The sequence below is a fragment of the Streptopelia decaocto genome (assembly GCF_964273445.1).
Source record: "Streptopelia decaocto genome assembly, chromosome: 5".
In the NCBI taxonomy this organism is placed as follows: domain Eukaryota; kingdom Metazoa; phylum Chordata; class Aves; order Columbiformes; family Columbidae; genus Streptopelia; species Streptopelia decaocto.
In genome coordinates, this window is record NC_138659.1 from 24,117,052 (window position 1) to 24,142,072 (window position 25,021).

At 40.2% G+C, this 25,021-nt stretch overlaps 1 protein-coding gene across 1 annotated transcript; it reads right to left on the reverse strand.

The window, feature by feature from the left end:
• Positions 1-140: 140 nt before the first annotated feature.
• LOC309440033 (very-long-chain enoyl-CoA reductase-like) lies at positions 141-24,002 on the reverse strand (the record flags this gene model as incomplete). The annotated part of the gene is made up of 13 exons (XM_082053330.1): positions 141-1,577; positions 1,672-1,717; positions 2,687-2,775; positions 3,514-3,571; positions 4,927-4,970; positions 5,058-5,130; positions 9,589-9,694; positions 9,813-9,928; positions 11,937-12,040; positions 13,401-13,445; positions 13,779-13,830; positions 14,336-14,386; positions 23,976-24,002. 13 exons carry the CDS (start codon positions 24,000-24,002, stop codon positions 1,450-1,452), a joined length of 939 nt encoding a protein of 312 aa, XP_081909456.1. The 3' UTR covers positions 141-1,449.
• Between the last annotated feature and the right edge of the window lie 1,019 nt (positions 24,003-25,021).

A 25,021-nucleotide genomic window follows, 5' to 3' on the forward strand; every position in this document is an offset into this window, starting at 1 on the left:
TCTGGTTCACAGTTAAACGAGTGGAAAATAACAATACTGAAAACAAACTTATAAAGATGTATTTCTTCAGGTATCTACAAGACCTAACCATTTCTAAGAGATCTTCTCTAAGATATATTATACAGAAATAAAATCTGGGTCATGTATTTTTGCTTTGTTTTTTCTTCAATTGATGTAGAATTTTTTTATATAAGGATATTCATTCTTTTTACTGTACAAAATATTATGAAACTTCAGCAACCAGCTGTAGTCTTCTTCTTTTGCCATAATTATGTCAACTGATTTCAATATATAGTCTAGTATTTATTGCATATTTCACCCTTACAAATAGTTGCAAAAATCTTTCTATACATTCATTATAGAAAATAAATTAATCATGAAACAAAACAGTATCTACGCATTCTCTTCATATTCTAAAATAGCTTATTTAAAATGTCATTTAGATTGCAATAGTCTTTTTTTACTCGATTTCCAGAAAACCCAACTAAGTCCCACTTGAACATCTTGTGAAAAAGAAAACACAGGAAGTCCAAAGTGTAGCTGATTTTTCTCCCTGGCTCTGAAAATAGGAAGGGAACTGGCATTCTGAGGACTAGCAGTCACTTCATGTATTTTACAAAATGTATTAAAAAATATTCAGAGAATGCTCACAGAAAATGCTAGGTAAAAAGGTCTTTTAGTATCATAAGGACTTGTTCTATGAAAACAAGCCAAATATCACAGATAGAGCATAGATCAGATCTTCTGACCCTTATTTGCTAGTGTGCAATTTACTAATGAAGACAACTAAAACAAACAAAAAATCCCAACATGTCCATAAACACTACAAATACTTCTTACTCCAGATTCTTCTGGCAAATTAGGGTATAGACCCAAATCAGGTATTTGAGATATTGCCTATTTCTTTATTCCAGGAACCATTCATATTCTTTGGTAATGTTATTAGTTACAAAGCACCTCCCTCCAGGCAGCGCACTCTCTGCTTCAAGTCAAGGGAGGCAGATCATGGAACTGTCTTCAGGCCAGCTGGCCGTGCTGGCTGAGCTGAGCTCTCTAGTAGTTAGCTGGTATGTCCTCGTTCCAATGTACTTATGTCTTGCAGAATGCCACCACTAAATTTGGAGCTGCTTTTCAGCACAGACTTCTCAGTATCTGTGATCCATCAATCTAAACAGACTAGTACAGGAAAATCTAAGTCAGTCAGGTTACAGTGAACTGTAGGGGCTTTTGACTACCAGCTATGCAATGAAGCCTTATTTTTTGAATGTGCTTCTGAGTCGAGAATTCTTGAATGTAAGGAAGTGTAGCTTTCAAGTGCATACAATTTCCCTCACCAGTGGAGATTCAACATGCACCAAAATCCCTTAAATTATTTCACTTATTTGACAGGAGGTTTATGAGCTTTTTCTTCTTGAAGTTCTTTGCAATATTGAAATTAAACCGTTTTTATTATAACAAAAAGGGAATAATTGGCATTCGAAGACTTGGATAATCCTTGAATTCTCGTAGGTAGGTGCAGTGTTTATCCTTTGCCCAGATTGTCATCTGAATGAAGCAAAGCAAGGTGAACAGCCCCACTGGAAGGGAGAAAAAGATATGTTTCATTATCAGATTAAAACACACTCTTGTTGCTGACATCACTTCAGGGTGAAGTAGCAAAACATTACTCACCTGGAACACACTGAGTCATGATAGTGAAACTGATCCAGGTCCCCACCTGTTTTAGTCAAGGAAATTTAAAATATTTCTGGTGGCAGCATTTGCATATATGTTTCTATTGATCAAAACCAACCTTATCCTAATATAGGTAAATAAAAAAGCCAAGGTCAGCCAGATCAATTTCTAGTGTTAACAACTTTTAGCCAAAAATTGCCTTATTATCACAAACAAAACCATCATGTTTGCTTCCATAGCTATAATAATGACAAAATTTTAAGCATTACAATGTAGTGTCCTGTCAGTTTCTTTGCCTAATTTGCATTTGTCACACCTGCATCAGTGCTAGGAAAGGTAACTTTCTATAATCTGAGGCCAAATTCTGTTCTCATCAACATCTGCTAATCTCCATTGAAGTTAAAGACTGATGCAGTTGTTCTGTGCAAGAGTGAATTTTAAACGAGTTGCACTGTTTTAAACTGCTTTTGAACTGAGTCAGGAGTTTGGCTCCTGATTAAGAAATACAAAGAGATAAACTGATTCAGGCTTCTAAAGCAGTCACCACAAGCAACTGTATAACTTAAGAAAATGGAGAGGATGACCTGGGTCTATTTCCCCATTTTCTCTACCACAATGTCTTCTGTTTGGCTGCCCACTGTCCTCCTGCATACTGTGATATTCCTGGGCTCTCTTATATGCCCCCAACCACTCATTGCAACACATATTTAGTAGCAATCTCCCTGTTCCTGTCTGCAAAATTTGCACTGCTTGAAGTGTATCTGTCTTGTCCAGCAGCCACCCTGAAGCACAGGCCCAGGATCTGGGCTGTCTGGTTGAGGTTAGCCCTGTAAGTCCTGCCTCAAGGGAGGACATGAAGAACAGACAAGTTCCTGTCATGAGGTTTAGGGGAGGAGGGGAAATATATTGAGCTGAACTGTTTCAGAGGTTTCTTCCATGCTTAACATGCCAAAAGAAATAAGAATATATTCAGCAAAACTAAAATCTGAACATTGTGTTTGAAAATACATACCTCATATGTATAGTTAGGGCAAGATACAAAGAAAAACAGCCATGTGAAAGGATTCTTTGTTGGATATGGGATCTTACGGGTTTTGGATCCTATAGATTAGAAAACAAATCACAAAACATTCACACTCCTAAATATATTGCTTCCTGTAAAGACAACCCAGCTCTGCCTACTCCTGTGTCTCATCACTGTCAGGGGGACAAGCAGGATGTGGGAAAACAGGATGTCCTGTGGACCCACAAAGAAGGAATAGGACAACTGTGAGGAAATGTTCTGGGCATTAGAAAGTCAGCTACGTATGCATTTGATTACAGTCACTCCTGTAAGAGGTACCTCAAGTTTTAGATTTAGAAGTTAAAGGGTTTCTCAGATTGTCACAGCATGGGATTTTAGCAGTTGGAGTTTACAGCTGTAGGATGTTTGGCTCGTGCCCAAGGAACCCTGGTCTGCAGAGAGATCTTGTGCCCCCTGTAGAAGCCAGTGAAACAACTTTCCCTTGCTCACCAAAGCATGACTGGTAGTAGCACTGTCTCCTTTTGCACTACCTGTGTAACTAATATAACTCTTCTCCACAACACAATCTGGCCCTAACCAATAAAAATTACAGTAAGATAAGAAGTGCTGTTTAACAGTCTGGTACTGAGTTCCTCGCGCTGTCTGATCTGATCTCTCCTAGAATAAAATCTTCACATTGCTGAGCGACCTGTGTGCCCACAGCAGTCAGCTGGCAGGTATCAACGCCCTCCAGGATCATGTCTTTCATGAGGCAGAGTAACTGTGGAAGTACTGAATAGCTGTGCGAAAGTGAAAAATGATAATGCAATTTTTACCATTTCTGCGGAGGTCACTGAGTGCAACATGAATGGAAAAATTTCCAGCTTCACACAGCTGCAAGAAAAATCATCACAGTTAAAAATGTGCTTCTCTTCAATTTACTCCTCTTTCTTTTATTATTTCCTGGGGTACTTAAAAAAATAATCTATTATAAACATAGTAAATATCCTTACCCAAGATTGCTCTATGACAGGAGGATGGAATATCTTTGTTCAAACATGAATCTGTATTATACTCTGTCATATATTTATATTTGCCAGTAAATGTGGACTCAGTGTCCAAAAGATTAACTACTTATATAATCCCCATGAGATTCAAAGGCAATAAGCCAAAGGGGATAAAAGTAAACCCAGGAGATACTTGCTTTATCTTTTGGTTGTTCTTGTGTCTATAAAAACTTTAAAAAAAAAGATTCAGATAGTTTTGTTTTTTCCAAAGTTATTAAAATCCTCAGGGAGGTATGGCTTGGACTCTAAGCAAGTTTGTGTTTTTTTTTTCTCTAGAGTATAATTGATTTGAATAATGAAATATGATTGACCCAGCTTCCTCCACTGGTTTTATATAATGCTTCCCAAATCAATCACACAGAAAATGTATTGAAATGACCCATTTATATGATTATGGACAGTCTCCAGTGTCTGCAAAGTGTAAATATTAAAGCAAATGACTGGTGCTCAGAGCTCCTGAGTTTTACTCCCAGATCTGTGCTTTTGGTTACGTAGTCTCTCTATAAAATGAGAATAGATCAAAATTTTGATACTGGGAAGCTGCTTTGGGATTGTGTAGTTACTGACAACTAGTTTATCAAAGCAAGTGAACAGCTGTTCTAAACAAGTTATGCATACATAGGTAAAATGGGTACGTTTTTGTTGGCTATTTTAATGTTGCTTCTGCGTATATGAAATGATCATAGGAACTGTGAGAATGAACAGACAGTGACTAAAGAATTTTGCTTCTTAAGGAAAGCTGTCAAAAATTTCTGAAGCCCAGCAAAATGAACCTCTATCCCTGGAAATTATCAGCAATGCACTTTCTTACTTGGCCAGTTCTCAGAGTTTTATGATCTGTTGTAATTCTTCACACTCAATAACCAGTTCACTAAACAAACTCACTGACTTTTAAACACAGTGTCACAACAACAGAGTTCTTTAAAAGGTTATAATAGATCATCCTAGCAGAAAAATATCCCAGTCTTGGAATAGATACTAAATCAAAATCTCCCATTGTGTACAAGATCACATCAGCAAACAACAGATTTATCTGTTCTGAATGCAAGTGGTAGGCTTTAGTAGTATGTTCCAAGGGTTCAGCTTCTAGGTGTCTGCTTACCCTACTCAATCCTCCACTTACACAACACAAGAAATAAAGCAATATGTTTTAGTGGTTTATAAAAAGAGCAACAAACCTACCAGAAACATGACGACAGCAAAATTTATCTGTTTTTTCCCATAAGCTATAAAAAAAATTATATGTGATTAGTACTACTATACAAACACATAAGTACTTAAATCATATTGAGGGTTGTTTTTTCGCTACTTACAAGGAGGAGTGTAAAGAGGATGATTGATGTAATAAGCAAGCCAAGCTGCAAATCCCCAGTAATACAAGCAGTTCTGAAAAACAAGGAATTTTTCTTTGATTTAGTACAATCTGCTAGGCTAGTATTCCCTGCAAGGACTGCTGATAACAATCAATTGGGCTGATCCTTCAAGTTGCTGATAACAGAACAAAAAATGACAGTACTGCATGTGGTAAGGTGGGAGCAGGGAACAGGAAATAACAGGAAGGAACGAGTGTTCATAGAGTAAGATTTCCTTTCAAATATCTTGGAGCTGTGAAGTTTATAAACAGTTCTAGAAAGTAGGATCATACTATTGAAAATAAAGATATCTCGTCTGGCAAGCTATTTGGCCAAAGCTGAAGTGGCATACAAACTGTATGTTAAAGAGAGACCTGTTTTGCTAACCCCTGATGCTTTGTAAAACCAGATTTAAGCACTGTGCTCTTTTCCCTGCTTATTATTTTTTATTGCCCAATTTCTTGCTTTTCCTCTTCTACTTCAGCCCATCAGTTTTATTTCTTTCCTATGCTTTAACTTCTCCTACCTAGAGTCATCATGCCCGATGCTTTCCTCTGCCCTTTCACTGTGGTATCTTTAGGTTTACCCTTCTGCTGCTGTCCTTGGCTTTCTGTGATCCAGCTTCCATTCTCTGAACTCTGGTAACACAGCTGTCACTAATGGCTGTACTGACTCGTTCCTGACCAATCTCAAAGCTTGTTCACAGGCTTCATCCGTGAAAAAAACTACTTACAATGACAATCTCTACCTCTTGTTTGGGTTTCTTGTCCCTGACTCTTGGGGTTTTTTTTCTGACTCTCATTGCTGCTTCAGTATCTTGGTAACAGGATATCTTCTCCCTCCTTATCTGTCTATAGGTAGGAGAGAGGCCCTTTCTTGGTCCATTCCTCTTCTTCCTCGATGCTGTCATGTCTCGGTTCTGTACTCTTGCATACAAACTCTAACCCTTGTTGACAACTCATAAATTAGCCTCTCATCAGTTGAGATTTCTTTATCAAATCTGTGCCTCAGTTTTTAATGTTTTAGGACATGTTTTTTTATCACCTGGACTTCAGCAAGACCAAAACTGAGCTCTTTATCTTCCTTTCACCACTTCTTCTGTTCTTTTCCTTTCCTTTATCTTTCTTTCACTTCTATTTTCACCCTCAATTAAAACACTGATCCTCTTACTCTTTCTTGTGATGCTTTTTTATTGTCCTTCTAACAGGTTCATGTACCTCAGACATTTATAGGTCTTTCTGCTTTCTCCTTCACAGCTTTCCTTTGCTGCTCACACAGCCAAAATTCTTATTCAAGGCTGAATTCTTTCTGTCCTAACTGGTTTAACTTTTTTTCTTTTTTTGCTTTGAATTTTGCAGTCTTTTCCCCTATATGTACCAGAACTGCATTTCTAGCAATAATACTCCAAAAAGTGATTGCCTCAGCATCTGCAACCCACACTAGCTGACTGCAGTGTCTGACAGTGCGTTTTTCTGGAAATGCTGGTGAGGGGTAGGCCCCCCACATCTGCTGCAAACACTTGTATCAAACATTCTGTTGCATTTCCACTTTCTTTTCAGAGTTAACTGAGCCACAGAAACGCCCAGAGACCTCAGAGAAAGTGGACACCCTTTTAGGTATGTTGTAATACATGGACATAGTATGATTGCTCTGAGATTATATATTAATAGATAACTGATAAGAAAGAGCAAGTTAATAACAAATAATTACAATTCAGGTGGAACTAAAGAGCAGGGTGATAAAGTGACACCTTCCCTTTTCCCCAGGAAAGGCAGCAGAGCCAGAAAAATTGCTCCAGTGAAGAACAATCTAGTTAGTGTCCTATCCACAAACTACTGCTTCCTCCCTAACACTAGCTTCCCACACCATCATCTACAATTTATTAACTGCTGTACAAACTTAGGTGGAAACAGCTTGTTGTAATCTTGGAATGCTATCTTATGAAAAACCTTTCCCTAATTTCGGGTCTTGGCACAGGATGAATCATATGACAGTGGATTTCAGTAAAGTAAAACTAAATAAATAAATTATTGTGGCTCAGCTCCCGAAAATACATGCTGTAATTAAACTGAACAAGTATTATTCATCCAAAAACCATTATTTACTGCAAGAGTATTTCTCGGTTATAAGAATCTTTAAGATGAGCATATTCTGCGACTGCTAAGGTCCTTAGCAGTAACATTGTAAGTGTTCAGCTGCCACTAGAAGCCTTATTGCTCATGTAAAAGCCTCCACTGAGATTCAGATAGGAACAGCAGAGTACCTGCAGACTTCATAAACTCATTTGAAATAAATTGTTTCTGTAAATCTTTCATATTCCAGGTGAATAACTAAGCTTTACAACAATCTCTTATAAAAAGATTTTGTGGATCAAGTTCAGACATTGCAGGGATCCCATAAACAAATTGTTCCTAAGTTTACAAAGTTGTGGTTAGGAGTTTTGGCTTCACTACTCCAACTGATGATCCCCATGATGATCAAAACTGTTTCTTAATGCCCTGCCTATGTTTATTCCTGACCAGCATGTACCCTTCTGTTTGTCCTTTTATGTTGTCTTCCAATTTAAATGGTATTTCTTTAGGTCTAGTGTTTTCTTTCCTCCAGATGTTTTAATAGAAAGCAACAATATCCCCTCTTTTTACCCATGAAACTGTTCAGTAAGACTAGTCATAAGACTAATATTTGAGGAATTCCACTGGTGCCTCCCTGTTATTAAAGGTCTGACAGATTCTTTGCTGGCACAACCACTATTGTCTTTCCTTTAGTTAGTTCCTCTATTACTACACAATTTTTGTATTAATCCCTATCCTAAGTGCACATAAATCAGGTATTCTACCTTTCCATTGCCTAGAAAAATGACGTATCTTAGAAAGAATTATAGTATGTTATTAATAGTATATAACATGAACTGCTTTTGGTCAACCTCCACTGCATGTTACAGCATCGTTTAATCCTATTTCCGTTTGGTAAATGAAGGATGAAAATCACTACTCTCATCAATTCCTGTCTCAGATCTCTGCTTATTGAAACTGAAGCGCCTTTTATCAAAGATAGCTTTCCGTTGCACTTGGGAAATAAGGTATCTATATCTGCTTTGTATGGGATCAAACACTTGAAGTAAGAAGCTTTGTCTACCATCTGTATGTGAGAGAAAGAAAGGGAAGAGGATGTGATATTTTTCCCACTGGCACAATTTTGGAGTAACACCACCAAAGTCAATAAATTTATAAAAGGAAAATCAAACCCAAGCACTGCTAAGCAGATAGAAGAACAACTGTGAGCAACTTTACAGATGAAAGCAAGTACCACCAAACTGAGAAGATGGAAAGTAGAAGTGATCCAATTGACTGGTACAAATGTCAATTTTAGCAACAACACTTTGTATGGTCTGAAAGGAATGAGTAGTTGTCAGAGATGGCGGTGAGAAAATGAAGGTTTCTCACACTGTACAGATTCTTTTTCAAGGTAAAGTTGCTCATTTATCTGCTGTTTAGCATGCACTAGATACTATTTTGTCAAGAACAAGTCTTTAAGAGATACGCTAGCCTTTAAACAAGCCTGCACTGTTCCGCTGCAGAAAGCACATTAAATTGCTAGGGAGGATTCTTCCTCAGGGCCACTGCTCAACTACAGACCCTCCTTCCATTTTGAAAGCATGAAGCTATCGCCAGGACTACCAGAGCCACTGCATAGCTGCAAGGAGTGGGCCACAAGATAGAGCTTCAGCTGCTGGGAGTGTCAATGCCATAATGCAAATACCCAAATGCAGATAGTATACTATACTATCCTCTAGGCTTTCCCAGTTGTAGCTTATAATCTCCTGTCTTCCTGAGTATAAAGCGTATTTTTGTATACCAGTGTGTACTCTGTTGCAAACATTTGTATGATAACTAGAGCCCACACATAACTATACAGTCCACTGTACTACTTCACAGTTTTGTAGGAAACGGGGTTGCATCTCAGCAGCTGCACTGCGCACAGTGGCACTGCTCGCATGCGGGAGTGCTCCTGCGGAGGAGGATGCAGAACAACCAAGCTGCTTTGCTCTGGGTCAAAGGTAAATTAACAGTTGCTTAACAGCAAAGAGTGTGTTAGGGGCAAAGAAGATGTAAAATGACTGTTACAAAAAGTAGAATTTATTTTTTAAAAAGCAACCCTCCCAACATTGTGCCTGCTTGTGCTATCTTAAAATTGAACATTGTTAGTAAAACCTTCACACCCAAGGAGCTAGCTGAGTGAAAAGGGTGTGCTGAAGGTTTAAAATTCTAAAAGAGCAATGAGACTATTATAACATGAATAACAGTATGGCAACACGTGGGTTATAAAATAGCAGCATTAATAAAGCTTTGGGAAGAGCTACAGCTTTATGGGTGAGATTTGCTGTGCATCACTACAAAAGCCACACCAAAAAAATCTGTGCTGCAGAGGCAGAGTATAGGTGGCTGATTTGGATTTGTGAGAGAGTCTATGGATAGATTCTGACACAATTTACCTTCACAATATTCCTCAGTGGCATAGTCCCATGGGAGAACCGATGAACAAATACTGTTTCAATCAACCTTTTGATGTAGTGGAAAGAATGGCAGATACATGCCAAGCTAGAAACAGCAAGACAAAAGCATTTAAGAGTGCTTAAAAAAACAGATGTGGCAAGACATTTGGAATAAGACTACAATGCTAACAAGAAATACTGCTCAAGCCTGCAAACAGACTTACTTAACTACTGGATGCGGGCTTGATGTAAACCTCTCATCCAGTCCATAGACAAAAGGCATGCGGAAATAAAACAGAAAATAGATGAACAATGGACCTGTATATTCTATCAAAAATACCTGCAAAAAGAGAGAAAATAATTAGACAGCTGAATTAGATGATGGTTTTGCTTTGGTTTCTTTGTGATAACTAATGCAGTGCGATAAACACCTCCACTGACCCAGAATGGCATTTAGAGAGGCAGGGAGGGTATTACAGGTTTGGGCTTGGGCTATGAAAGTGGTAGACATGCACAGAAATGTTTTGCAATGCATTTGCCTCAGTTGCATACAAACAGCCATTGCCAGTGCAACTGACAGAGTATGGGTATGAAAAGATAATAATGACCACCCAGAGATCATGTTAAATACGCATGCATGTTACATTTATGCAGCTCTCACCCTTCTCTTGCCCTAAAAAATCTGTTGCTTTATTTTGGGTTAAAATGAAATTTGGTCAAGATTCTACCTTGAAAAAAATGAGCTTTGTTTCTAATAAATGAATTATTTTTAATTGGAAACACAGCTTGTAAGTGTTCACAGGTAACCCCACATGTATGAACAGTTAGCACAGTAGATGTCCTGGGAAACAATAAATTCATTCTATGTTCAAATAAGCTTTACTTTGAACACAAAGGGGGAGGGAAAGGGGTAGTACTAAAAGCCCTATTATTTAACTTGATTTCATTTCAGATAGGTGTGCATTTCTTAGGAATATGGCTTTAAATAGAAATTAACATTGGACCAAACGTTAAAAGTAGAGTTTTCCACACATCTTTAAGAGAGGAAGGTAGGCCCATACCTCATTTATAGAGAAAGAAGGGAAATTGATTGTACTTCTATAAAAAATAATAATAATTAAAAAAAAAAAAAGAAGATAAAAAGAAAAACCAGCCACTGTTTTCTAGTGTGTTTACCATTATTTTGACGCTCAGAAAAGTTATCAACTTTTGTAACAATCAGTATTTTTTCTGGTGAAGATCAGACTATAAAACTGAAGTATTTCTTGGCTTGGATTTGAACGAAGTAGCTTGAAGGGCATGGAGAGCAGAATGTAAAGGAAAGATTATGGAATGACAGAAGGCTGGCGTTACTCTGCAATGTGATGTTTCCATATATATTGATGCATGTGTGTCTTGGAGTCTACATTGCCATTAGAAGCTTTTGCCTGTGTTACTGGTTTTTGGATTGTGTAATAGCTGCCTGATTTATCAGCATTGCACCCAATGTAATGATGTGAAAATTCAGTCAGCAGAACATTTGGCATTTTTATTTTACTTCCTGTGAATGTTGTCTTTGCTCTTTGTCATTAACACAAGATTTTATTAGTCTCGTAGCTAAGAAAGGGTAAATGTGCCTTTAAATTATGGGGTACTTTTCCCTTTATGCTGTGCTGTTTCATTAGAACTAGTGTAATATGTGTATCGTGGATCTTCTGACAAACTGAAAGGGTCATTGGTCACCTCACTGCATAAACAGCAGTGCTGTGTTGCCAGCCAAGTCAGTTGCAACAGAATTTGTGTTTGAGCTAAGACAGTAAATAAGTGAGGTCTTTGTGGATGGATCCTAGCACTGCAGAAATTGTCAGCTGTCATTAGCCTGCCACTAGCATCCTGGGGCACAGGCACATGCAGGCAGATAACTGATCTTTCATGCATTTTCCTGCTGAAGCCACTTCAGTTACTGACATGTGAAGTTGCTCGCGTGCCTCTTTGCAGGACAAACTGCAGTATAACCCTGATCTTTGTCAGGAGAGTTACATAGGCCCTGCGAACAAGATCCTCAAAGGCATCTAGACACCTGGCTCCTAATGACAGTAGACATCTAAATCCATTTGAGAACGTGCACCTTAGTTCAGTAGAGCCAACCTAACCTGCAGCAAGTTTTCCACTGCCCAGAGAACTAGGCACCCAAAATATTCTGTTACTGCTTTCCCTGATTAAATGAACTGAAGCAATGAGGATTCATTGCCTGCATCCACTATCAGAGCAGGCATCATGCAGAAATATTTGAGAGAAACAAGAAATGATGTAAGGATTAATTATGTACAATAGCCATTAAAATGGCTCAGCCTTTAAGCATAGCTCACCGTAGTCCATCCTATCTGTGGCCCTAAATCTTTAAAGTATAAGGTAGCAGTTGTGCCAACAGGGAGGTGCTGCAGGATTTCCTCATCCCTCAGGGACTTTCCTTCTGAGAAGGAAAGAAGTAATTACATCTCAGTGAAATTCAAGTCAACTTTGGTTGCATACTAGCTTCATATTGTGCTTTAACCAATTTGTGAGATTCTTTGACATGACATGGGTTTATTGGAATCTCAATAAACAAACTAAGAATGTTTAATACCTAATTCTGATTTATACCTGTAACCACATATAAGCCTAGATCCTTTATGCACATCAAGACAGTTAAGAGAATTCTCAATCCTATGTGCCTGCCTAGTCTAGTAGACTTACTTCCTCACTGTGACAGTAGAATTTGCTGGTGGGTCACTGCCATTTAACAGAGTTCACTGACCTCCTAGTCTGCTGCACCTCCATTTCTCTCCTCTATCTTCCCCTCTTCCTATTGGTCATCATCAGACAAACAGAAGCCAGGATAAGCTGAGATTGGAACAGTCTCCTGCAGAGCTTTTCATTGCCTCCTTTTTTTCCCAACCCACCAGCTAGGAGGTGATTCCATAGGACTTGAGCTAGTACTCAAATTTCCAATGCCTAGACTGGGGGAAATCTCCAGAAGGCCAGCATTTTCTCACAGCAAGTCTCACAACATAAGTCCAAGGAGGAATCTGAGAAGGTAGATCTTTGGTGAAGGAAATAAGATACTAAGACGCCTGTTTTCCATGGACAGATTCTACAGAGTGAACTACTTTTCACCAGCACACTTTTAAGGGACTGTTTAAATAAAATCATGCTTAATGGAAGCAAAAGAAGAATGTGCTACATTTTATACTGAATGCTAAGATGAATTAACACAGTTTGACAATTAGACTTTCTTTTATGCACCCAGGCCATGTACTAAGAGGTTTCTAGTAGCAATACCTACAACTGCATTAATGAAGTCAGCCAGCTGGCATCAGCTTTGTCAGCAAATCCTACATCCACTGCAATGTGTTTTGCCTTAGCTTACTAAAAAGAACTGTAATTCCTGCCTGAGAGCAGGGGATTACATGAATTGATAGTTCTAACTCTCAGCCCTTTTCAGTACTCCTAGCTGAGCACCACTGTGGAGATCATTTCACTGCAGCTGAGGAAAATTAGTATTAGATTCTGTGCTGCCTGTCTTCAAAGCAAAAGTGCTCAGCACTTAGAAAGTGCATTGGAACAATGTGTAGACCCCTGAGTTAATTACCAAGCACTAGGCACATGGATGGAACTCTGTTCTGCTTTCAAATAATTACTTTTGTTCTGGATTCTCTTCAGCCTTCATAGTCAAACTAGCACATTAACATAGCTGGAAACTCATTCTTGAGAGCTAATGTCCATGCAAAGTACACATTTTATGCAAGGCCTCTGCTGAGAGCTTTGTAACTCTAGTCCTCACAAGCACTTACTTGGATCAAGTTTTATCGCCTGTCTTGCTGGATACCAACGAGGATCTGTAAGACCATACAGAATTGAGTGATAGACAATGTTTGTTTCAGATCATCTACTACTATAATGAATGCAACACAACGAGGTAAGATTTAGTTAAAGATTTTTAGGAATATTTATTCAACGTTAATATCTGTGAGATATTATGCAGCAGAAAAAATACAAAGTTGTATCAGGATAGTATAAAAAAATACTGAAATCTCACTGTGATCACATTCATGCGCAGGTTACTTAGCAGTATGTGTATATATGGCACATGCTTCAAATTATGTAATTTTCTCCTTTTTATATACTGGATATTCTGATGTGATATGAACTGCTACAGAAGTTATACTCACATGATTTATGGAACATCAATCTGATCTCCCTAATTGTAGCATTTGGTTCCACCTAGGCAACAAAAAATATTGTATATGTAAGATGCATATTTTGAAAGACAACTACTAGGCGTAAGACTATTCAAGTAGAAATGTGACTCAAACAGTGTAACAGTATAACTTTCTTATAAATGGCTAGGATTGGTATGGATAATTCAAAGTATTTCTTACAGGAAAAAGGCAGGACAATTTGTGGCATCTGTTTCAGAGGCAGCTTCTGCAGCAGTGATCAAGAGTTACGTCAGCAGCAGTGACAATTTGATGGCTTATGGGTGAATAACTCACGACTGGTGACATCTTAGTGAAGCAGCTGAAGCTGTGCTTTGCCTAAAAACTCCTTCTGGAAAAGGATTGAAGTACTTTGTAGTCAGTAGAGAGTGAGCGTAATTGTTGCCTCTTCAGTGGCCAAAGGAAGGCTATCAGGAGACGAAATACCCTCCATAAACACTAAGCTTACTTAAGGAAAGTTAGTAATTTTTAAATAGTCACCTTGCATTTTTAACAGATTTTTGTTTTACCTTATCTAGGAAGCATAGCGGTTTCTTTGTCTTCCAATCAAGGATTTCCACCTGATAGGACACAAAATGATAATTACTAATTTTTGGCTAAATAATCTCTAAGCTCTTAGTTGATTCCCAAATTCGCAATCATTGTTCAGAGTGAGACACCATTTTTCTCTGATCTGTGGTCTATGTTAACACCACTTCTGATGCCCTCAAGAGACAACTTCTATCATAGCCAGGTTCTCAAAGCACTTAACTTGCATAAAAATAACATTATTGCCAAATAAAATGGCTTCCTGAATAGATTCGGGAGGAGAACTAACTAACTTATTGATCAAACACATTGATCTGGGGTATTTTCTTATGCTAGAGCAGAAGAAACCAGGGATAGAGAAGTTTCACAGGAATTACTAAGTAAGACAATGTTTTGATTTGTAAAACAAGAAAGACAGTCTGAGGGGAAAGAAAATACATGCATATATATGCATGTAAGCAAATATTCCAAGTTCATACAGTTTGAAGATTAATGTGCATTTTTTTCAGAATATTTCAATTGTAAAGAGAGTGGAAAATGTTAGCAGACATAATGAAAAAATGCAGCTAAAGATCTGGACTTCACAAATCCTTAAGAGGTTGTTATAGGAATATTCAGTGTCACTCTTGCCTCTCAGATCACCTTTATTAGTAACTGCATATTAGTATTTTTATATTCCAGGCAGTAGTTTAACTACAGCTCTGAAAAGGAAAGAGCAGTTTATTTCCATGATCAAATGGCACTTTGGCAAAAGGTTATTATTTTAATCAACAGCCAAGCAGAAAGGTCCCCAGACATTTCAAAGCCTGGTTGCAGCGGGCTAGCAAAACCTAAAATACAGTGATGTGGTTTAATTTCGTTTGTTCTCAACAACCACTTTGTATTGGAACTTTGTTGTATAGCTGAGCGTGAAATTCAAAGCTTATGTGTCACACTAAATGACTGGGACTATTATTACTTAGTATCAAAACAATTTGTTGCGTTTTTTTCTTGTTTGTTTTTTTTTTGTTGTTTATTTTAATAAACAACTAGCATTATGTTTGGCATTAACTGGCCAAGAGGATAGATTAACATTAGACTTTAAATATGATTCCTTACTAAAAATAGAGGTCATAGTCCAGTCTCTTTCTAATAGGGTTGCTTTGAAGAGATCACTTGGTTAAAGTATCTTATTTCCTTCTTTTACTTGTCCCAAATTGTTCTTTCTCTATTGGTGGAGCAATGGAGCACTTCAGCTCCTCCAGAAGTGTCCAACCTAATCTCCATAAGGAATATTAGTGCAGTGATATTTTCTACTTGTGCATTGTAAGCTCTAAGTGGGACATCAAGGCAGGTCAGCACTTTTCCTCCTTTGTGATACATAACAAATGTGTGATATGTTATGGGGATACTGTGGTTTTACCTTCATTTTTTATATTTGAAATAACACGAATTTCAAGTTTTAATGTCTCAGTTTGTGGGACATCTCCATCCAATTTTTTGGACACCTGAACTTCAAATATTGCACTTACTTCCACTTACTTTCAAGATGTAAGAAAATATCATTCTTTCCCTTTTCAGAAACATGGATATAGAAACACGGCCTTAGATTCCACTCCAGCCCATAGAAAGTTGTGCAACGACCTATTGAAAAAAGGTGCCTGTTTCCTCTAATTATCACACCTCTTAGCTCCATCAGAACATCCCCCAGTGTTTACATGTTCCCTGCAAAAGGGACAGAGAAGCCTGATCCAAGGCAAGAAATGTTATCTTTCCTGAACATAATGGCCAATCACACAAACCCACGTCAGGCTGAACACAGTGTTTCCAGTCTTCAGGCGCAGCACCAAGTCAGTTAATATATTGGTTGGCAGCAGTTTTTAGATACCCAGCAATCTGTTCTTGGAACACTTACTGATGCATATCATCCCTTTCAAACATAAATTGTTTGGTGCAGAGAACTTCCATTTCTCTGCGTTTTCAAAGTATTTAGCACAACAGAACACTGGCAGTTGGCCTGCACTAGTGCAGTATGACTTACAATCCACTTATTTGAGGAATTTTTAAAGGCATTTTAAGTTGCAGCTTCTCTAAAACTATTTTGAGTATAACTTCATCAAAAGGCAGATTTGTGCAAGATAGCTATGTTAAAACTCTTTTATAAGTGACTACAAATATATAACTTCAAGATAAATTTGCTCTAGTGCATAAGGATTAAAGATTGACAGTGTCTCTAGAAACAGAAAATTTCTTGATTCTTATTGTTTAGAACATGTCGAGGCAAAGAATAAGCAAGATACAATTTAAGCAGAAAAAAAGTACATTCAACTCTTAAACTTGTATTCAGAAAATAAAAGGCAGAAAATTTTATAGATAGGGAAAGAACAGTTTATCAAATAGTGTTTAACAAACTATGCAGTGTCCCTTCAACAGATTACAAAAATATAGTAGACCTGATTCCCGCAGTTTAAAGCTATATCAAATGCTTAAGAATCAACAGATCTTCAAAAATTGTGGGATAACTATTACGGAAATGCTGACACACCATGTCTGTGCATCTTGGAAGTTTTAATTGCAGCCATTTGTACTCAGCAGATTCAGTAAAGTGTAGCTGAGTGAGATTTCATGAGTAGTGACATCAGCATGTATTTATTGATTTCTTTAGGAATTAGTAAAAAAAAAAATAAAAAATTGCTTATTTCACAGCCTAGGAAACAGCCAGCCCAAAAAAGACTAATGCAGAATGGATTAATTCTCCCTGAATTATCAGAGTGCTAACATAAGTCAGGTTCCTTGAATTTAACACTAAAAAAATTTCAGTGATTACCACAGTCCTAATGAAATCTTCCTAAACATTTTATTTTTCCTATGGGATTAGTGATTTTCTCTGTCTCCCTAGACTTTTCTGGTATACTGTGTGGCTCCTGAAGGAAGCATGCCTCAGCGTGATCTCATACCATAACTTCCCTGAAATCAATCGAGTTAAGCCAAAGGGGAATTGCTGTAAGTGTACTTACACTGAAAACTATGTTTGTGCTGCTGCTGCTACAAATGGCTTTCAGTCTGAAATTCCCTTGCATAGGAAGGTATAAGCTGTTGCAGATGATGAGACTAAGGATCCGTCTAGAACAGGAATGGTACCTTTCTGATACAGGCAACAGGAGATGCCTCAGAAAAAGTAATAAACCAGGGCAAGAATGTAGTAATGGGGGAAAGGGAGAAGACAGACACAGAGACTGTGATTTTCCTGCACCATAAGTGCTGCCTTTGTATTTAATAGCTTTTCCCAGATTTTTCCTCGATTAGTTTATCCACTTGCCATTTAAACCTGTGTAAGCTTTTTGCATGCACAGTGTCCTGAAGCCGGGAGTTCATTGCTTAGCCACAGGCTGCATGAAGAATTCCCAAAGCAGAAATAAGGCAAATGTTTAATCACAAAGTGAAATTTTATCCTCTTACCTGTGGAGTGTTGTACCTTATCCTGTAAGTAGTCCAACTAAGTAAAGCCTCACCTCTCTGAAGCAATTGGCTCATATTTCATGAGACTAGAATTTTATTACATTATTTCACTGTGTATAAGGAGAGGACATTTGGTGACACCCGTACTCAAAAGGTTTTATACAATTAAATGTCACTATTGTAGAATCTGTATGTCTAACACTAAAAGATTCACAAGACACACTAGGTACTTACTCCTCGGCTTCCTAAGTTCTGCTGCTATGCAAGCCAATGAGAACCAATGTCTGAACTGTGATGAAACTCAGTACATTTCTGTTTCTTCCACCTGTTTCAGATTTGTTGGTCAGTCATGCTTGCAACTAAATCCTTGAGGACCTTGATCCAGTAAGCATCTTTAGCCCAAAGTCAGCACAGTGCACGGTGTTTAGATTATTTCTGAATGAAACTAAGCTGTCAGCAAAGGATATGATCTAGTTCTTCATGCTTTCTATGTAATGGTTAGACACACTGCCAGAAGTGGGAAAATTACTTTAGACTGTCTTCTGTCATTGCCCACCATAGGCGGCTTGGGTGGCTTGGGCCACCAAGCAAGGAATAAAGGATTCAGGAGAGTCCAAAAAGTACAGGCAGGGGAGGACAGGAGTGTATTCCAGTGAAAAGGACAGTCTCCTACCAAAGAAGAGTACTAAATTCATGTCTCACTGGGTTGCTTCAAGCACTACTCCCTCCCACTGTCATTCTGTTCAGCATTTCCCTACAGTGGCTGCCTTTTGGGGTAGCACACAGTGAAGTAAACTTAGATACCTTAACCAAATTGTTATATCCACTCTTGGAGCTGGGTGCCTAACCTGAAGGCAGGGCAAAGCACAAGTGGCTTTGTGGACCTGGACCTGAGAATGGTGGGATGGTAACAGGTGTAGAGCTACAAATAGTCATCCTTCAGAAAGACAAATACATTTATATAATTGGCAGGGGATGAGACTGTGTAAGAATGATCAGGAATGAAAAGGAAGGTGTATTGCCTTGGAGGGGGATGCTGGTTTATTTTTCACGAAATTGATCGTCTGTCAGAGATCTGTGCTTTCACCGTGAATTCTGGCTCTTGAAAGCCTATGAAAGCTTTCCAGTTTTTACTAGCATGACATCATCCAGGAGGATACACAAGATGGGAAAGGAACCTGCACCATTTAATACTGACTCGGTGAGTATTTGCTTACACTGGCTAACACAGAGCTGCTCATTGCCAATTTCCCAAGAGTGCTGAAGAGTCAGTCACATCATTCACTGAGTATCACTGTCACTATGAAGCAGACTGGAGTGCCTCCATGAGAGAACCTAAGCCAGCTTTGACTCAACACTAAGCAGACATCCAGGTTTTTCAACACCACTGTGTAGCCTTTTCAGTGTGCAAGAGAATATTCATTGCCTCAAGCCTTCAGTTCATGGTGATTATTTTCTACAATGACAGTAATCAGGTAGAAGAAGTTCACAAATTCTTTGTGAAATCACAATCATTTCTTTGCATCAGCAATGTTGAACTTCAGTATCTGTAGTTCTGCTACTACTCGTCATGGATTATTTGGTGTATGCATGTCAAAATGTACATCCAGTGTATGCTTTTGACATAGAATTGAAGGGACACAAGAGAAAGAGATTTTTGTTTTCTTCTTTCTTTTTTAACCTAGATGTATCAAGGATGGGTCTGCTGTCTTTTAACCAGGCAGAAAGACTGGAAGCCCTGGGAAGTTTGGAGCCCTTATACCCTTATACAAGTGAACTCACTAGATTTGTATTAATTTGTTATTATATACTTCAAAGTCCATTATTTTTTCTAAAATAAGACTTTTGATTTCAAACGTAGCCTTCAGATTCTGAGTAGCTCCAAGTACTTCCTGCCAAGTAATGTTTTACTATCATATTTTCCTATGCAAAATTACAAGTTTCTCTCTCAAGATTCATAGAGAAAAAGGCCAAATTTGTGTCTTTTAAGTGAAGCAGCACAACTGAGTGTAGAAAGTGTTGGTGTGTGGAGAAGTGGTGAGGGAAGAGAAAGGGAGAATGTTTTTCCCTGACATCTTATCTCTTTCTGTGATAATAATCTTACGTGTTACTTATGAAAACAGAGTGGATATCTTCAAATAGCAGGGCAGTTTTCAGTAGTGTCCCTTTGAATGACTATTCAAGTACTTTATATGTGGCCTTGTCTTATTCAGGCAACACTTGCAGGATACAGAATCTTAAAATCCTCTGCAGTTCTGCTTTTGGCACTTGCTCTCACTGCTCTTTACTTGATGAGGCTTTAGACAGCATAGCTCTGAGTGGGAGAAACCTTTGTAACAGGAGCTGTGACATCCCAGCAATGCCATCTAGGCAGCAGTCACCCCCCCCTTGCATTCAGAGGGTTTTCATCACAGTCAGAAGGGGGAGAAATTTGAAATGCCAGCAAGGGAGGGCAGTACATTATTGCTTTTAGACTGTACTGCATATGTCAGTTCAATCTGTCTTCAGGGAGTGAAGACTCCAAAACATTTTTTGCTTATCTCTGCTCACAAAAGGCACTTCACATCCAAACCAGTTAAGGAAGCAAAAGTACAACTGTGGCTATTATGACACTAATTTTCTACAGTGTATTTGTTCAAGTATCTTTCCTCTAGGAAGTCAGAGAGTCATACTAGTTTCTTTATATGAAATCCTTTTGAAGACCTAAACCTGTCAAGTAGAAAGGGTAGAATTGATTGGCCTGACTTCAGAGCTCTCTACAGCAGTCGTCTACAGCTGAGCATGTCACCTAGACATTCTTTGTAGGGAAAGGAGAAAAGCAGACACTTTTAGGATACAGTGTATCATAAGTTCTGAAACACATCTAAAGTAGGTCAGAAGAGTTGTTCTCTAATCAATTTGGAAAATGAAGCACTCCTAGAGAATATTAATTATATAGATACAGATAGATACAGATACAAGTCTCTCAACTTTCAGAGGTGAATCTCCTCAAATTATCAGGTATAGTACTTTTGGGTATGCACATATTTCTTTAAATGGTAGTATTTTCTTGCTAAGCTTCCAAACTACTAGCAACTCAAAACAAAACAAAAACATACAAACAAAACCCTGAAGTGAAATTAGAAACATACTGATACCTGAGGTAAACAAGACCTAAACTAGCATTATCACAGAATAAGAAATGTAGAAGCAGTCGTCAAGACACATGTCTAGGAGTACAGCAACCTGACTTTGCCGATCAGTTCTGATACAGACATAAGTAGAAGGAAATCACTCGTCCGCTCTGTGGTTTTTTGCTATCCATCCACTAGGTCCAGCACACTTTGGCTTAATTAGGTAGTTGCTCATAATTCCTGCTACTAAGTTTGAATATAGCCAATTCAAAAAGGGAGTTAAAGATACTTCCAAAGCTGAACCTGCTTTTCACTGGCTTAATAGTCACTTAAATACCATATTGACGATTTTTTAAGTGTTTCTGTCTCTAGCTGTGCTAAGAAAGACTCTCCTAAAGAAAAGGAAGGGAAATAACAGCCAGTGTCTTAGCACTCATGGTCATAGAATCGTGGAATCATTTATGTTGGAAAAGACCTTTCAGATCATAGAGTCCGACTGTTAACCTAGTCCTGCCAAGTCCACCACTAAACCATGTCCGTAAGCATCTACACATCTTTTAAACACCTTCAGGGATGGTGACTCAACCACTTCCCTGGGCAGCCTGTTCCAATGCTCAACAACCCTTTCAGTCATTCTGATGTTCTTGCCCCTCTTTTTGTAGGTCTGTTCACCAAAACGTAATTTCATTCATGGGGAAGGGGGAGGACCTTCCTACATAGTCAGGAACCTATGAAACTGATTGTGTACTAAGCATGATCAAATGCGCAAACTCAACAAAACAGGAGGAAATATTCCACCAATAAACCTCTGCTAAATTTGAAACAGTCATATTCTAAAAAATTCAGACAGCTACAGTTTGTTGATTGTAAAGTGCTTCGTGACTCTTATAAAGAAGCACCACAGAAGAGCAATAAAAGGTAAATGGCTGAGAAATGTATAGGTAAAAGTACAGAACTGTACAGTACCTCAAACAGGGAATGTCAATGTCTATAACACCAATAGGCATTCCTGGCCACCCCTGCCCCTGGAAGCACTGAGAGAGGTGGTACATTTACCTTCTTTCTTTTGATAGCTCAGTTTTGGATGCAGGATGGGGAAATGGAATTCATAATTCAAATTAATTGAATTTATAACAGAAAGCAAATCAGTGGGGAGAACAGTGCAGAAAGCGATATGCAACAGCACTGTTCTGTATTACCTAGGCTGTCTTTGTCCACATCCTACTGCCTCAGTCAACTCGGACACACACTGGGTGATCAAGGTAAATCTGTTTCCACACGTTATCTGCTGTACATAGAAAAGAACTAAGACATACAAGGCTGACATGTAAATTCACAAGGCATTCTGAGTTTGGATCAGTGTTGCTTAGACACAGGATCTTGATTTAGGACTCAAAGACCTGTATCTGCTGCTATTGTTCTGTCTAGCAAGATTGACCAGGTCATTCCACTTTCTTGTGTTTGTCTGCAAAATCAGATAATGATGTCTCTGCTTTTGAGGTCTTCTAGTAACAAGTGCCATTCAGATGTTCAGTACAGCTAAGGCAGAAGAACAAACCTGCAGACAAGGCAAGGACTGAAGACATTCAGGAGGGTAATACACCTGTCTACTCCTGCACTGGGATCTCACAAGAGTTTGGGAAACAGGTAGAAAAGCAGGAGGCAGTGAAAAGCTTGGTTGTTTTCCCTAAAAAAAAATGCAGGGAAGTCAACACTGCAGAAGACAAGGGCTGGTACGGGTCCCTACCTCATGCCCACTGTAGCCAGAGACAGCTTATTTTGCTAAATTGTTAGTGATATCCAAAACACTTTTATAGCTTTGAAAAGCAAAATCTGAGCTTTCAGGTCATGGTAAGTAACTAGAGGAACAGCTGCTTTTCAGATTGTTTTAGATTCTGTCAATGTTATAACAAAAAATGTTTTGTATTTTGCATGGGAAGGGGATTGCATTCATTTTTAGGTGAGTCTTGTGCTGGGGAAACTGAAGTGCAATCCTAGAGAAACGCAGTCAGAAGTGCTGCGATTTAGCTAGTACCAACCTGGTCCTAGCCTTGTAATACAAGCCACTCTCAAGAATTTTTGTATTAGCCTATCTAACAAATTCTAGCAAAGAGTCAGTGTGGCTGTTCATGTAAGTTGATAAGATCTATTTCCCTTCACACCCCCCAGGTGCATGTGACTCTGCACTTTCTGTACACACAAGGAGCTGACTGTACTAAACTCTGTCCGGCTATTTCTGATTTCCCACGCAAGACTCGAACTCCAGGTGTTGGCAGAGGCACCGCTCGCTCTCGCTCCTCCCCACCGGACGGTGCGCGCTGCGCCGCCGAGGGCAGCCGGGCCGGGAGCGGGGCTGGGGGCCGGGCCGGGAGCCGGCCGCTCGGCCAAGGCACCAACTCCCACGGCGGCCCGGAGCCGCCGAGCCGAGCTGCGCCGCTCCGGGACGCTGCAGCCCGAGGCGCGCTTATACTGGGCCGGGCCGGCTCTCGGCGGGGCGCACAGCGGCGGGCGACAGGGTCTTCCAAGAAGTTGGGGACAGAAGGTGCCGAGACGTTCCCCGCTCCCGGTCTTCCCTTGCGGCTGGGATGCGCCGCCAGACCCAGCCCGCAGGCTGACCACGGCACTGCCCTCGGGAGGATCCGCGGGAGTCCAGAGCCATTGATCCGGCGGCTTCGCGGACGGCCGAGAGCCCGCCTGGAGCCCGGGAACGCCCCTCTCTCCGGGGCCAAGCCCGGGCAGCACCGGCGCCGCGGAAAAGAGGAGCGGCGAGGGAAACGTGCTCGGGGAAGGGAAGGACGGGGCGGGCGGGGGCCGCTTCTGCCTCCTCGCTCCGAGGAAACCCCGTTGAGCGGCGTGTCCCTCAGCCTCCCTCCGCCCGGCTCAGCGGCGGTCACTTGCCGTGGCAGCCCCGGGAGCGAATGGCTCCGGCTCCCCGGTGCTTCAATGCAGATGGAGGGAGAAGAGAGAGGAGTCCGCCGGGATCCCGGGCAGCCCCGTCCGCTGGCGGCAGGATGCTGCGGGGCCCGGCCCTTGTTGGCCCCGTCCACCCCCCGATGCCGCTCGCACCCACCTCGAAGAAGCCGGCTCTGCCGCCCATCCTGCGGGCTGCCACCGCCTCCCGCCGCCTCCCGCCGCCGCGGCTCCTTCCCCGGGTCCCCGCGCTGCGGCCAATCAGGCGGCGCTCGGCCCCCGCGGGGGGGCTCCCGGCGGCAGCGCCGGGCCCGAAGAGGCGGTACCCGGCCCCCCGCCCTGCCCCGGGCCGCTGCCCGGCTGCTGAAACCGTTCCATGTGCTGCCCGCAGTGGTACCCGGGCAGGCTGCAGCACTGCGGGGGCCGCCGGAACCTCCGCAAGCCAGGTTCTGCACGTCCCGGTGTTCACGGAACTGGGAGAGAAGAGTAATATCCACCGATCGCCTGGAGTGACGATTCAGTGGCATTTCATTCGAAAGGGTAATTTATTTTTCTTTTAACGTTACAGAATTACTGCAGGATATCAATCGCTTTTCAGACCTTTTGCAGACCTGAAGTGTTAACCTGCAAGAATACAACTGATCATGAGGTAGAAAGCGTCTTTTCTTTCTCTGGCAGTTTACCTTTCAGGGGCGATTTGACTGACGACAGAACTCTGCTGAGATCACTTCTTCTGTGTTGTGTTCTTGCTGCCGCTGAGAATTAAATGCACGGCACAAAGCAGTACAGAAGCTGACAGTCCTTTTCCTCCAACCAGTCTTCTTGACGTGATATCCTTTTTCTAGAGCTAAGGTAATTCAATATTCGCAAATTCTACAGTGCTTTAAAGGAACAATGTTTTTGCAGTGCCATAGATTTCCACTAGACAGAAAGAATTATGCTATGTGCTGTTTGAAAACCCTCTGCAATCGCCCAATTTAACACAATTCCATAGAATTATAACCATCAAAGCTATCTACATGACATATCAAAAAATAAATTTCACACACACACACAAAAACAGCCTGTACTGGAAAACCAGAAGGCTCATCGGAAAGACCCAGCAGGACAGAATTCATGACCAGTGTAAATATGGGCAAACCTGTGAGGGTACGTGGAGGTGTACACTCCTTCTCCAGCTGATTACTAGTCTGGATGGTGAACCTT